The 15876-nt window shown below is 35.4% G+C and overlaps 1 protein-coding gene across 1 annotated transcript in view; it reads left to right on the top strand.

The window, feature by feature from the left end:
- Positions 1-15876, top strand: part of LOC139977724 (uncharacterized) — a 60128-nt gene that overhangs the window by 24899 nt on the left and 19353 nt on the right. Inside the window, exons 4-6 of the mRNA XM_071987245.1 lie at positions 905-952; positions 1225-1347; positions 1560-1760. Coding sequence (XP_071843346.1) covers positions 905-952; positions 1225-1347; positions 1560-1760 — 372 coding nt within the window. The remainder of the gene's footprint in view (positions 1-904; positions 953-1224; positions 1348-1559; positions 1761-15876) is intronic.

Here is a 15876-nt window from a genome sequence, read left to right as displayed (position 1 = left end):
TTGGCGAGGAACTTCAAGTTTGCGATTGGGCGGTAGCTCTTCAGGTCATTTTTGCATACCTTCCCTTTTTTGAAGAGAGGTGTTATATGAGCACATTTTAAAGAGTCCGGAAAGTGCCCATTTGACAAGGAGAGGTTCGCAATTTTAGTGATGGTCGGCAAAAGAACATCAATACAGTTTTTGAGCAGGCTTGTTGGAATCGGATCCAGTCTACATGTTGAGGCGGGGGAGTTCATGATGATTTTTCTCAGAGATTCCCCAGACACGGGAACGAATCGAGGAAAACAGTGAGAGGTTTCATCGGGAGGTAACGTCATTGAAAGTTGTGGTTTATCAGTGTTCAAAATGTTGTAGCGAATTTGTTCGATTTTGTTTACGAAGAAATTTGCGAATTGATTAGCTAGCAATCCATTATCGGAGGTATTAGGCCTAACATTGGAGATCTTAGGAGACGTTAGCTTTTCTACCTCCTTGAAGAGTTGGCGAGAGTTACAAGCGACCAGCTTGTTTTGATGGAAATTCTTCTTTGCCTGTTTCAACACAGCATGGTAGTGCTTGGATTTCTTAAGGCGGAAGCCAGGACCCTACCCTCATAAGGCTTTGCACCATGGTGATCGGGGTATGTGCTACGCGTACACACCTTCAGTTTTGTCCATGTTAAGTAATTTATGACCACACAATTTTCAATTGGGATTGAGGCTGCTATGAATGTTACATTTTTGCAAATGTTTCATACAACGTAATTAAAGAACGTGTATTTGTCGCAACTTGACTTTTGAAATTAAGGACTGTCACAACCCTATCGCTCACAGTAACTATGGATATACATTTGTAGAGAAACCCCTGATTAGCTAATCAATTTTTTTTCGAATTATAATTTCTTTTTACTTTCTACTTCCAACAGAACTAACCAGCCTTAGTCCAGTTTCTCCTACTGCCATGACAACATTCGGTAAATAGTGAACTGCAACATATATTCTAGTTAAATATTAATCTTGAGCAACATCGATATTTCCAGTCAAATTTATAGTCTCACTTTCTACAATAATAGGTTATTTCTTATTGAAATTTCGAAACGAATTACTACATAATCTAGTAGTGGTGTTGTGGGTCATTCACATTTTCATCTTTGCCTTGACTGGTAGTATTAAGAAAGTAATTTCTTTGCAAATGTTTCATACAACGTAATTCTGAATACAAGATGCCTTTCCACTATCCCAACAGATCTTGTGTGTTACGTATGTGACGGGGAAGATCAGTGTTCTCTAACACTTGATCAGTTAAGCACTGAAGAGTGTGATGAATTCTCTGTCTGTTCCTTCATCAATGTCACAGCAGTTGTTCCAGGTAAATCAATATTACTCTCAACTCCCATCAAACTTTACTTCCAAATTGGTTTTAGTTCTTCTAGAAATAAATGGGCTTAAAGTAATACCTTTCAAAGCAGCAGTTAATACGTTTAGCATATAGAAGATATTTAGAGATAAAAATTTATTTGAGCACAGTCTGTGATAATAGCTTTGATATTTTTTTATTTTGCCTTTCCCTCTGCTGCTTAGGTTTTGGAATAATCACCGACCTATTTCGTAGCTGTGCCCCAGCAGTTGGAGGTGTGGAAGGCTGCATTACAGCTGAAAGATACGTTGATGATTACATCGGAGCAGTTTTTTCTGACGTGAGAAATTTTATCGGTGGTGAAGTAGGAACAGCTTGCTTCTGTGATGCCCAACTCTGTAATACAGAACTTGTAGAACATGAGGGTAAGTGACACAGGGGATGTTGACTAAGTCCTGATTTATTTTCTAATCTGTATCATATGTTGCTACCTATCACCCACTTGATGAAAGAACTGTTCAAGAAAAGAGGTATTTTTTATCCATTTTAATCCTCATATCATTCTCTGTTTCTGTTTGGTACATTGACAACCCTTTGACATCTTGTAGGGATCAACGTAAATGCAGACTTTTAACCTTTTTTTGTGCTCAAATTGATGTTAAACTGGTCAAAGTTGGTTGAAACGTCTGCAGACGTTGTGTCTAAATTAGTTACAAAGGAATTTTTAGCATTGTAGCCTTATATTTTAACTTGAACGGTACTTAAATGAGATGATCCTTGGGATTATAGTTCAATATTCATTGATGTGTATCTGCAATTGGCTGGCCATGAGTAAATAGTATAACAATTAGTCCAAAGATAATAAGTTGAGAGTAACTTTACTTTCAGTCCTCAGAGGGATTGTTCTGAACTTCAACAGTCTGGCAGTTGTTTAAAAATAGAATCACAGTGTAATAGGGTAATAAATTGTAAGTTTGGAATGATTGTTGTCAAATAAATACCTTGAATTCATACATTTGTTGGTAGGCATGCAAGCAACAATACACATTTTGTGCCGATACATCATTGTTTTTTGGTTGTTTTTTTTTCGCAAGAGCACTATGTTTGGAAGTTCACCTAATAGGAACATTCGATATATGACGCACTGCGGAAATTCATGGCAATGGAAAGTACACCTAAAGTTTCTGCACGAACAGATTTACCCAGATAATGCCTTCTTTCCTGGGCATGTTGGTGGACTGATAAATTAACTAGGGATAGTTTACGACAAACTGATAATGAATACAATGGAATGGACATACTGTCCCGAAAGGGATGTGGCCATCTAGTGTTCCTCCAATTTGAGCACTCGAAGGTAAAGTGTCCATAGAGTAACAGCCTTTCAATTGCTCTGATGTTGCGTTGAGATTTACATCAGCCTTTCGACTATTAATAATAAGGTACCATTCTTAAGTATGGTAGGGCTCATTAGCTTGTTAATTAGAACTTTTAGACCCTTCCCCCAGGCCATTTTTATCACAGATATTTTGCGTAAATTACTTAGAGTTCCATCAGTTTATATCAAGATTAAAGATAGATGTCCATGCATATTGTCTACACTTCGCAAGTTAGTTAGATTAGCGTAGTAGTAAGAACTAAAGGAATTTATAACAAACAGCAGTATTGTCACCAAAACCTTTCAAAGTATAAATCAATTTTCTCACGTCAAGTCACATGTTTTTAAGTCAGTATTAAGTCATACTATGATAAATCACCGATGATAATCAACTACTCAGGTTGTACAATGCAGCTTTGTGAAGTGATACCTGGGCTAGGGGAGCACTTTAAGGTGAGTACAGTTTGCAATCTCTTGTCGAGTGGACAGCAACTGAACTGATTGTACAACTACTTCCTGTACCTCACGTCATATAAACAATGAAAATATGACATGTATATCATTAAAATCATCAAACATGACACAGATAACACAGGCTGTTATTCAGAAGTATTAACAAACAGTATGATATAATAGTTTCATCATATAAATCACAAGAATGTTTTACTCAGTATGCAAATTAACATTAACTTTCATTAACTTTACATAAGCTTTCAGCTTATTCCGTACTTTAACTATTTGCATTGTTTGAGTTGCTTCAAAGGTCACAAAAGTTTTACAAACTAACACTTTATACATCACCTTGGGCTTTATCATTTAAATTAGCTGAGCTAAATGAAGATGTTATGGGCTTTACAATGTGTGGAATTTAGCGAGATGCTAATATTATCAGTATGAGACTCACTGAAGCATTGTAATCTCTTATAGAGGTTATCTCACTTGTGTCAGTATTTTATATTTAATTATTGAATATGTTGTAGAAACTAATTCGTAATATTCTGTCCTAACTTACTGGATTCTGCATGCCTTTGAGTTATAGACAAATTGGCAATTAAACCAAGTGATAAAAACTTTGTCTATAAAAACTTCTTTGAGCATAAAGTCCAGTCAAAATGTCAAATGAAGTACATGTGGAATAGACAAAACTATCTTTCTTGTAGTCATTTAACAATGTGAAATATTATTCTGGTTTATATCTACGTCTGGAGGTTTGCGCGCTCTCTTGTTACAAGCAGAGACTGTATGTTACAAGTTACATACCCTTACCGAGGCCGTCCATAATATGTACTAATATAAGCACTGCACTAGTACGAATCTTAAGACGCTTGGCTTAACCAATTATATCGGTGAATATTGAACACAATTGTTATTTTTTCTAAGTGTCTTGGTTTGATTTGATTCCGATATGCAGCTCTGTATGTCAAAAGTAACAGTGCTACGTAACACTTAATGTATGAATTTAACTTTTTAAGCTTCATTAAAGACTATTAATAGTTCCATGGCTTAGCTTCTATCACTTAAGGCGTAGTCTAACTGAGGCTATGTCATTGATTTCAATATTTTTGGTCTGGGCTTCCCGCCCCGAATTTCGGATATCAAGTAGTTTTTTTCTAAATGCGATTAGAAAAGATAAGACTGAAAAGAAGCTAGGGGTAAACCCAGTATTTTTCTCCAAGTAGAATTCAAAGTGTAGTTTAGACTTACGGTAACTTTTTGGAACTAAGTTAGACTAGCCTTACGTTACGGCTAGGCCTACAGTAGACTGCATTGCTGCAGTACAGTAGGTCTAAACTAGCATAGTGTTCCCTTCTGCTGGTTCACCTCTCCGTGTGCTGTATTCCTATGGTAATTTATTGGAGATGTATGTCCCCTATTAGATAGTCAATATTTTACTCCATGGAATGTTTATACTAGGAATGCTTAACTATTTAATGTTAAGTAAGTTATTTGAGCCTGTTTCATTATCAAATAACAACATGGCTCCAGTAAAGTAGGTCTAAACTAGCAGTTTTCTATTTTAATTGTTACCTCTCTGTGTGCTGTGTGCATGTGATGCTGTATGGAAGGTATGTCCCCTATTAGATTGTCAACCTTTTCTGTGTTGATTTTTATCAGGAATGCCTAACTATATAATTCTAAAAGGCTTTTGAATTTGCGCTTTATAAATTCCTATTATTATTATTATTAAATGGTAAGTTTTTTTTTCACTTGTTTCATTATCAAATAATTGCATAGCTAAAGTACAGTAGGTCTCAAATAGCACAATTTCCCTTCTGCTGGTACACCTCGCTTTGTGTTGTGTGCATGTGATGATGTATAAAAGAATTGTCAGTTTTTCAGTTTGTTAGGTTGTTTTGATTTGTAATCATTATATAGTTATATATTATGAAGAAGCTACAGGTAACTTTGTACATACTTTTTACAAAAGTATTAACTTCATAGTTTTGCCATATTCATATGCTATCTGGCTTTGTGTTTAGCACATTCATACATCAACGTAGTGGAGCAAATATGGACCAGTCAACGTTTGCGACTCATCTTTTTTCCCTTTTACTTGAATTTCTAGGATATTCAAAGAGGACTCATTTAGTTGCATCTCTCTCAGAATAATCTATCATGTTAGCTGTGTATGTATGCTCATAGTGCATATATAATACCAAATGTGGTCTGGTACTGTGAACAGACGGTAAAGAAAGAACCTACTCGAGTTTTGTTTCTTATGTTACCTGACTTTATTAATCATCACATTAAATAGTTCTGACTGATTTATAAACTCAGACCAAGAATTCCGTCAGGAGAAACTATGATTGAAACTATGATCATCTTTGAAAGGACTCACATTACTCAGACTAAAGGATGTATATACTAACTTTGTTGAATATTACAGGCACATAATGAAAAGAAATCAACATCATTTGTGGCAACAGGGATATCAGCATCTCCCGAAAAGGACATTTTGTCATCACAGAACATTAAAGTTTCAGATCAACAATCTTGGTTGATTTTGTCAGTCATGGACACTGAGGACTTACCAGAGAGCCATGCATCAACCAGTGACCTCAAACACATAACTGAGAGTGAAAAAATGAGAAGGAATCATCATCTCTCATAAAGATATCAGCTGAAGGGTCTGAAAAATTATCGTTGGTGATGGACCCTAAAGAACACTCATATGGCAGTTTCTCAACTAGTGACTCCCAACCCATGAATGCTAGTAAACAAAAGGTAGAGAGACCGTCATCTCAGGAAGTGGACATACCAGCTATAGGGGTTTAAAAAAGTTTATCGGTAATGCACACTGAGGACCCCTCTAAAAGCAATGCCTTAAAATCTGACTCACAACCCATGACTGCTAAGGGCCGAAATGAAAAGTGATCATATCTATATAGAAAAGAACATATCAGTTGAAGGATCTGAAATATGTTCATTCCTCATGGACGATGAAGACCCCTGAGACAGCTCTGCTTTAACATCTAATCCACAACCAACGAATGCTGATGATATGAAGCTTACACCTAATATTTTGATGAAAGAGACTACAATGAAGCATACTGGAGTGAGCTCTTTGGTCCTGAACTTGGAAACTGAAAACGTTTTGAAATCCTCAATAAAATGAGCCCATTTTCTCTGGAAAAGTATATGTCAGCCAAGGGATCCGAAATATGTTCCCTGCTCATAGAAACTGAAATCTCCTTGGAATGCAATGCCTCAACTATTAATTCACAACCCAGGACATATCTGCTAAAGGGCCTGAAACATGTTTCGTAGCCATGGACAACGGAGTCTCTGAAAGTGATGTAACAACCAGTGAGTCAGAATCCGAGTTTGCTAATAGTGATGACTGAATCTGAATCTGAATATTCTGAGGAAGGAAAAAGTTATGTCATACCCTTACCCCGATGCACATGCAGCTGTGGTTGTGTATATAGCACTTCTAACAATACAAAACAGAACTGTGAAGAAGATACATTGTGTATCCAGCTCATCAGATATGAACAACCATTTCCCTCAAGAAAACACCAGTTTTAACTTAGCATCATCAAGCAGATCATGTAGGATTCAGGTGATGCAAACAAATAATGGCAGAAAAATGAAATATGATAAGTGTGAATATTGCCCACTTTGCCAAACAAGCCAAGCAAAATTGCATCGACATCTCTCTGAATTATATCATAATAATAATAATAATAATAATAAATAAGTACTTAATATAGATCCAAATACCTATAAGCCTCTAGGCGCTTTACAAAACCTAAACAAATAGAAACAAAAAAGACAGAGAAATCAAAGGAATAAAAAGTCTAGAAAACACATAAACAAAAATTAAACAGTATGTAAAATACGAACACAAAAATCTTAAAACACGAGATCAGACAATAAAACAGACCAAAACCTATAAACAACAAAATTAAAGGATAAGCACATAAAATAAAATTTAAGGAACATAAGTATGAGCCAGAAGTTATTCAATGGATGGCACTAAAGACCCAGATCTGAAGGCTGAAAGAATTACAAATATGAGAAATTATGGAAACTTCTTACACAATGCAAAAGTATGGAAAGAAAACCAACGAGTTTTGATTCCAGTGTACCTGCCAAATTTCACAGCAGACCCAGATGATTAATTACCATGCAGTGATTGTTTGGGCTATTATTCCAAAGGTGATCTGTGGAAACACCGTTGTGCATTAAGAAAGCATGTAGATGCACAAAGTGCAAAACCAGCAAAGAGGAGGAATAACATCAAAGAAGGGAAAATTATATTGCACGAATTTGGCCTAACCATATAACTTCAGAAATTTTTTCAAGACTTAGATGTGATGAGGAAGGTATTGCACGTTACATTAAGCAGACACATTAACCAAACAGCTGGCAGAAAAGCTTGCCTTTAAACTTGATCATGACAAAGACCATTATACATATATTACAACAAAATTTGGAGAAATTGGCCGCATGGTAGTTGAATACAGACAATTGACTGGTGAACGTGATGCATCATTAACATAATTGACCAATCCAAAGAAGTTTGTAGCTGTTGTAAACGCCACACGCCATACGTCAGGCTTTGGTGCTGATAGCCATCTTCTTATGAGACACATAGTCTAGCGCTGAAAATTGGTCACAGCCTGAAGAAGTCTGCAGAAATCTTAAAAGGTGATACTCTAATGAAAGGTGATTTTGACTTTGAAAAGCGAAGCAGAGCCTTTATTGAGCTGTACTACATGAAGTGGGAAGAGCTTGATTCAACACATGCTTTGAAAACTCTAAATGATAACAAGAGAAACGAACCACATTACCCCCCATTCACAAGTGATATTATCAAACTTACCACCTATCTCAAAGACAAAGTTGAATGTGGAGTGAATTTACAGTTCATGGTACGCCTTAACTTCTTGTGGTCTATAATGATTTTTTCACATTGAATAGCAAGAGGTCATAAGACAATGGTGAAAGCATTTTGCACCACACATCAATCAATGCAACTTTATATCTGCTGTATTGGCCCCAAATATGGTGTTGTCATGTATGATTCATTGTAGTTTACTCTTTATAAAGCCTCTGCATTGTTCACAATACATACAAAGAACAAGTGAGATGTGCAGTCACAATGTGTCAAGCCTACTCTGTAGATGTGATAAATACTTCAAAGGTGCTGCATAAGACAATACATGTGAACTGGAACAACAATTTGAACATTGTTTATTAAATATGTGTTCATTGTTTGTTGTTTATTAGATTACATTGTTTATATCGACATTGTTAATTGTCTATTTCTATATTGTTTATGGTCTATTTCTCTATTGTTTATTGTCTATTTCTATATTGTTTATTGTTATTTGTTCATTGTTTATTGTCTATTTGTATATGTTAATTGTATATGTGTACATTGTTGATTGTGTATTTGTTTATTGTCTATGTGTAAGTTGTTTATTGTCTTTTGTTACATTGTTTATTGTACATTGTTTGTTGTATATTTGTTGTTTTTATTGTTTATTTGCCTAATTGCCTTAACTTGGTTAATAAAAAGTATTGAGGTTGCAGATCTGTACTTTGGAGACTTGAAAAATAATCATAGGCCTAGTGGCGAGTGGAATTTCGCGAGTAGATTTTTAGTCATGGTTGCCAAATAGCGGGTACTTTAAAAAAAATATTTGTCGAGGTCTGAAAACCTTCAAAACATGATTTCTCATGGTAGAAATCATGGATGCTTTTCGTACATGGTACATAGATTTGTCATATTGAGTACAAGAATCCTACTGCTTGTGAGGTAAAATCTCCTACAGGTCACAAGAGGTCAAACTCTGAACAACCTTTCACATGATATCTAACGACGGAAATCGTGGATACCTATAATACTTGGTGTGTGGATTCATAACATTGAGTACAAGACCCCTATTGTTTTTTAGGTGGTGTGTATAGCCACGTACAGTAGAATGACCTGTGTTTATCATGCCATTGTGTTATTGTAACAGCTACTTCTGGTTATACTAACCTTCAGAAGTCTCGTGTATTGAAGTCATCGAAACCTTAATGCATTTTGCATTCTTGTTTTACCTGCTCTTGGTTTCAATTTAAGTCATAACCTTTGCAATTATATGGTGTATTGTCAGAGTAATGAGGAATCTCGTTTTTGATGACAACAGGAATGTGAAAACTTTTTCAAAGATTGAAATAGCATTTGTGGTTTCGAGAGTACAGTACAGGAAATAAGACACATGAGAGTCGTTCAGGGCCTGTGCCAATACTTCAACATCTCACACATATACAAATCAACACATCTTCAAACCATGTGTAGACTAAGCCGTTCAGTCACTGTCATGGATAAGCCCAGCATGAACCAGATATGTACTAGAGCAGCTGTAAAAGCTAGTAGGTTATAAAGACTTATAGATTAACCGATAGCTTGACTCAGCTTATCTGTCAGCCATCAATTGAGTTTATCTGTAAGGGACATTAACCGACTCATTTTATTTGAGATTTCGCAAGTTCTTGATCCTTGTAAGCCGCACATGTGGATTAACTCGTGGAATAAAATGTGGCATTCAAGTATACACAGCCAGCGTATGGCACTGTTGTTGCAACCCACATTCTGCTCAACAATGACTGCCTAAGAATTGCTATCTCTTGTAAACATTCATGACAAAAGCACCAGCCACAAAGCAAAACATATTAATATTAAGCTTTGTTTCATGATATAAAACAGTTATTAAAGTGACTGAAATGGCTAATGCAACTCAGTCTTAAATGATCAAAACTCCTCTATGTGTGGCAACTACGAGCAGAAAATAATTTGAGCATTCAAGTTTATTTATGGTTATAACTGATAAATTTGTGGAGTTCAGTGAAAAGTAATAAATGCAGAAGAACAACACCATTAAGAACATTACCAAGCTGTTTTAAGTTTCACTGATATTCTAACAACTCTATTTTGAATCCCTGCTAGAGGGAAAGGAATCTATGCAATGGTAATGGTGTGTGTGATGCTTTGGCTTGTTAACACTGTAACTACAAAACTTCAGTGTAGATCATGAACAACATATAATTTGGTATGTGGTTGTGTGGTAGTAAAAGGTATAATTTGAGCCTAAACCTTTTTATAGATTGTAATTCCAAAAGTCATGCTTGGGAGAACTTCATATTTTGCTTGCGGATCCACCCTAGTAAGTACAATAACTCTTTACTTTAGTGTGAAGGGTCGAAGTTATTTGAGGTCAACAGAGGAAACAGTCTGAAAGTTAACATGGTAATTACTGTAACTTCAAAAGTAAACGTGTGGTGAAGTACATACTTTGGATCCACTTGTTGTAAGGGCTTTGAGATTTTTCAAATTGATTGAATGTGCCATTGCAAAATAAACTCATTTGCATAACTTGTGATATATAACATTAGATAACACAATTATAAAGCTAGTTTTTACCCTTAACGCCGGTATGTTGTGGTACAAATAAACTTAGTTTATGCTTGTGAGTGTGCATGAGCACACTCGGTTCCCTACTGTAGACTTAGTAAGGAATGTCAAAAACTAGGTAAAACCCTCAGTGTAAAATTACCGTTTTAGTTACAAGACCAGTTTCTTTTACACTGCATACTTTGTACATGGATTCAACTTATAGTAAATTCATTTCATTTCGTTTATTTCTGCCATTAAGTTACAATGATATACATAAGATATATAATACATGATTATATAGAAATGGGCTGCGGGACCAGAAATAAGAAAATGATCATAACTTAAGTCTTCAATATAGTGTTGAATCCAACAAATGATGCGCAATGTGCTTTACAGGTGATGGAAAAAAAAAAAAGAAACAGACAAACAATTTGAAAAAAACGATGAGTTTAAGATGATGCTTAATCTTATCAAGTGAGTATAGAGACCTGTTTACTGGAAGTGAGTTCCACAAACACGGGAGGGGATTGGAGAGGGGCATCACAGTCAAAGCAGTAATCACTGAATGTTTTCAATCAAGACATAGGAACATTAAGATGGTTAAGGTATTGCGAGCTAGATGGCCTATATTTAGTTTGTTGACGCAAGATATCACACATGAACTTGGCCGGGGTGTTAATTTTAATATCACGGGAAACAAATGAAGATATTATAATCAATGTAAATTATGTAAATGTCAAAAATCACTGTCAACAGAGGTCAAAGTGTAAAACCGTGTTCACTCAAATATTTCATAAAGAAAGCTGGGATAAACTATCCACCATGATAAGAACAAGGAAATTTGTTTTGTTTTTAATTCTCTGGAGTCATTTGAGGTTACTAGATTGTAGAGTCTGAAACCTTGTAAACTCTGTAACTAAAAAGTTAGTGTTTAGATCCGTCTTCGTGAGTAGAGGGAGCCTTTAGTTTTCTGTGGTGGTCACATTCATTTGAGGTCACCGGAGGTTAAAGTCTAAAAAGTTTAAAACATAACTCCATTTGCAAAACTTACATGAACTGCATACTGAATATTTGGGTTTGTCTTGTTAAATTATGTGGAGGTTAAAATGTTGTTTGAGGTTAAACAAGTCGGAAAAAATACGATACCTAAAATAGGTTGGATGAATTTGAATACTATCAATTTGATCCATTTCAATGTATGCGAGTCAAAGATCAATTGATGTCAATTAACGGAGTTCAAAAACATTTTGGACAGGATAACGTAAAAGTTAGGCTGGGATAAACATCATATTTGTGGGTCCACATTAGTTCTTGGATAAACGAAACCCGATTAAGGTTTTTGTAGATGTCAAAGTTTATTTTGCGTCAATAGAAATGGAAGTCTGGCAGCTTTTTCAATATAAATGTGAAGTAAAGCTTTACATGAACTTCATATAGGAATTTCGATCAACCACTTTGAGTATAAGAAACCTATGTCAGTTGCTGTCAACAGGCCAAAAGAAATGCTTGATACAACTTCATATGTGGCGTGTGGTTCTGCTTTCTTGTTACAAGAACTACTCTTATTTAACATGGCAATGAATCACTAAGCCTCATGGCTTTCTTTTTCTAAAATAAATGTTAAAACCCTGATAACATTTGTGCCCATTCAAATTGTATGTGGAAGTCCCTAAAAACATGTCATTGTATGCTGTCAGTAGACACTACATATATCTACCTCCTTTCCCATTTCCCCACCCTAAATTACCCTCGTAAAAAAGTTTAGCCTCTGATAATGTTATAATTTGGGTCAAAGTCCTAAGTCTGCCCTCCCCTTCCATCCCTGTTGGAATTATTCAAAAGGCTCTGGTGTTATCATTTGCAATATAACATTCAAATGTAATATTATTACAACAAAGTGTTCATGTGTCAAGAGCAATGTTCTCATCTCCGTCTGAAGATCCAGGAACAGTTTCTCTGCCTTTGAGAAAGAGAACAGTCACTGATAGTTGATGCTTCTGGGAATAATGGTATCTGTATAGAATTTTGTAAAGAGTTGAAAAAGCACCCTATTATGGTTATTTGACCCAATTGAGTATTACGGTGCTCAGATTTTTGAGTTAATTTTGATCCCTATGTAGTTATTTCTCTGCTTGCGGTGCCAGCGCAAAGTAAAGGTACAAAAAAAAAGGTTAAAATTTTCCAACTCTTAGTTTAAACCCTCTCAAATACCTGGTTTTAGATTGAGAATCAATTGATTCTTGCTTTGTTACCTCTCTTTGGTGTAAAGGTCTTTCATTGTGTCTTGGTTTGATATATTTTATTCTTAGTTTGATTAGCATTTGGTAGCTCTCAGGTCAAAGTGTTCTCCAAATTACCAAATGTTACGCTAATCAGTGTAGTGTAATGCCATGCACAGTGCAGGGCAAAGATTTTCAATGTATTTTAAGTGACACTTGACTAGCTATTAGATGTATTGTAGTATGTGATTTTAGTATCAATATAATTATTAAACCATTTTTTAAAATCAATTCTAAGAGCTACTTGATATCCCTTAGTAGTTGTTTAATCTTGATAACATCTACCCTTACCTAACACGAATATATTCGATAAGTATTCGATAAGTATTCGATAAGAATTCAAAGATTTCCTTAGTATTCAGAAAATGTACCATAAAACACACAGTACAAAATAAGTATTCGAATACTAAAACGAATAACTATAAGCCTTCGCCAGAGCCGAATTATGTAAATGAGTTAAGTATTCGAATACCTGTTAGGTATTCGAATAGGTATTCGAATCGCTCTTCGAATAGCTATTCGAATAGGTATTCGAGTAGCTTTTGGAATAGCTATTTGAATACTTAGCTCATTTACATATAAGTATTCGCTCATTTAAATAATTCGGCTCTGACGAATACTTATAGTTATTCGAATACTTATTCGCTAGTATTCGAATACTTGTATGCTAATTAGTTATGTTATGAGGGCTTAACAGGTTTCTGAATACTTACTTGAATACTTATTGAATACTTGTATGCTAATTAGTTCCAAGTAAGGAGAGTTAGGAATTTGGCCAGCTTGTTGTCCTAGCTTCTTGATTAAATCTGCTATTAAAAGTTAAATAACATTCACAAGGAATAAATATCTATTTGAAATGGAGTATTAAGCACAGAATACTAAAACAGTAGGTCTTATGAATATGATCGATGAAATTTTGGAAACGCTTCAGCTTTTAAATCCTCCGCGGTATATTTCAAATATTTTTGCGCTGTTCAAAGTGTAAGGGTGTTAGCACCTGAAAATAAATGTTTGTTCTTGGTCAGAGAACTCTGGGTTTGGTGGGAGACCAAACACAGAGCAGATACATCAAAACTGGAAAACTCAACCGGATTGGATCAAAAGAAATTATAATTATGAATAACAAGCAATATTCAGCTGATCTGGGCCCAGTCAAAAAATTAAATAAAATAACTTACAGTCATGAGGTCACACCCAAATGTTAAAGTAAATACACTTAATTTAAAAGTCTGTTCTGGTGAGTTGGCCTGCTGGCGACATCAAGTATTCTATTAGTTATTCTAAAGTCTGAATGCTTAAATTTTTGAAATACCAACTATATAGCTATTCAAATACTTAGCGAATACTTAGCGAATACTTAATAGTTATTCGTGTTGGGTAAGGGTATACATCCTTAGTTGATACCATGATTTCCATGCTCTCTGAAAAAAAGCAATGCTCCAAATGAAATATTCTTCTTGGGAAATGTAGTTGGATATGTCTTTGTGGATAACAGCAACAGCTTGGCTGTTTGCAGCCTAGTAATTACTATATCATCAGGCTAAATGAAAGTGAAGTTCACCATTTGCCAATAGAAGAAAAATGGCTTTTACATATTTCTGCCAGTATAGAAATTCAGAATATAAACACATGATAACTCTCCGTAAAATAACTGCTATATATTTGAGTTGCTCTCATAAGCCGGTACAGTAACTGATATTTACTGTAATTTAGAAAAAATGCCCGTGGGAATTCGATTTTAGCCAGTAGGTTTTTTAAGCCCTTGTTTTTTGGATAATATTGTGAAATTCTAGGCCTGAAAACCTGGTAATGAAGACATGCATGTACTGCAATTGCTTATTAATGTTGAGTATGGAGGCGATTTATATTTGCGCAAAGTGACAGCAATCAACACACAGAAGAGTAACATTCTGAGCAATTTGGTATTTCTGTATTCCGTATTTTAATTCCATGCTTATTTTTTGTGGGAAAGTTAAGGTAAAATGGAGGGCTTTTCAGAAAGCACTGTGTTGTAATATATACTTTTCATTTTCAATGCAGTGTTTTTCACTCAAACGTTTTGAAAGTGTGTATATTTGACCCCAGCCTCCCCGTCTCCCTTCCCCCAAGTCCTATTGTGCCAAGAATTTAAGAGGAAACAATTTTGTCTGTCAAATACTACTTGAGTCACTACTGAAAGCGTGTAAGTTATTGCAGTGGGAAAATGTGCCATGTGGTAAATGGCATGGTTTCAAGCAGTGTGTGTGTATGCACAGGAGCTTGTGCTAAGGAATTGATATGTATCTGGAAGATTTATTACGTGTTGGTACTTTACTACTGTGACTGTTACACAGAGTTGTATTAGAAAGTCAGTTTCACACCCACACATCTCTCCTCTACCAGACATTTTCAGTGCAATTGTACTATGTTGCAACTGTTAAAGGAATTTTTTAGTGAAATTTGGGATCCAGTTCTTTTGGTCATATCATCTAAGCCTTGCCCTGTGATGAATTTTAATTTCTTTGATAGAGTGCTTGAAATGTTGACCCGTCCTGCCAGAAATTTGAATCTAACACTGACATACGTCAAGACGCGATGTCAGTGCGGCACATTGGTCAGATTCGATCCGATCTCACTCTAAGCTTGGCCTTGATACAATAAACAGGAATGTGTACAGGCTTCGCGTACAGCTGTGAATACAAAAAGATTGCACTCTAAACTTGGCCTTGATAGAATACACAGGAAAGTATACAGACTTCACGTATGGCTGTGATTAACAAAATAACAAATATCTGAACAACATATTATGGTGAACACCAATTTAGGTAATTTTGGAATGTTTTAACTTTTCAATAGATTGCTAACTTGCAATTTCACCGATACATTTTCATCTAAATCGCTATTTTACTTTCAGAAATTTGAACTTTCCTCGCTAAAGTGTAGCTTGCTGATGATATCGTCCCTGCAGCCTCCGAGACGAAGTGCCGCGATGAAATCACAGCGCTCATTGTTCTCCA

This window comes from Apostichopus japonicus, chromosome 2 (assembly GCF_037975245.1).
Source record: "Apostichopus japonicus isolate 1M-3 chromosome 2, ASM3797524v1, whole genome shotgun sequence".
Classification (NCBI taxonomy): domain Eukaryota; kingdom Metazoa; phylum Echinodermata; class Holothuroidea; order Aspidochirotida; family Stichopodidae; genus Apostichopus; species Apostichopus japonicus.
Note: the sequence above shows the minus strand (reverse complement) of the source record. Positions and strands in the feature narration are given on the sequence as shown.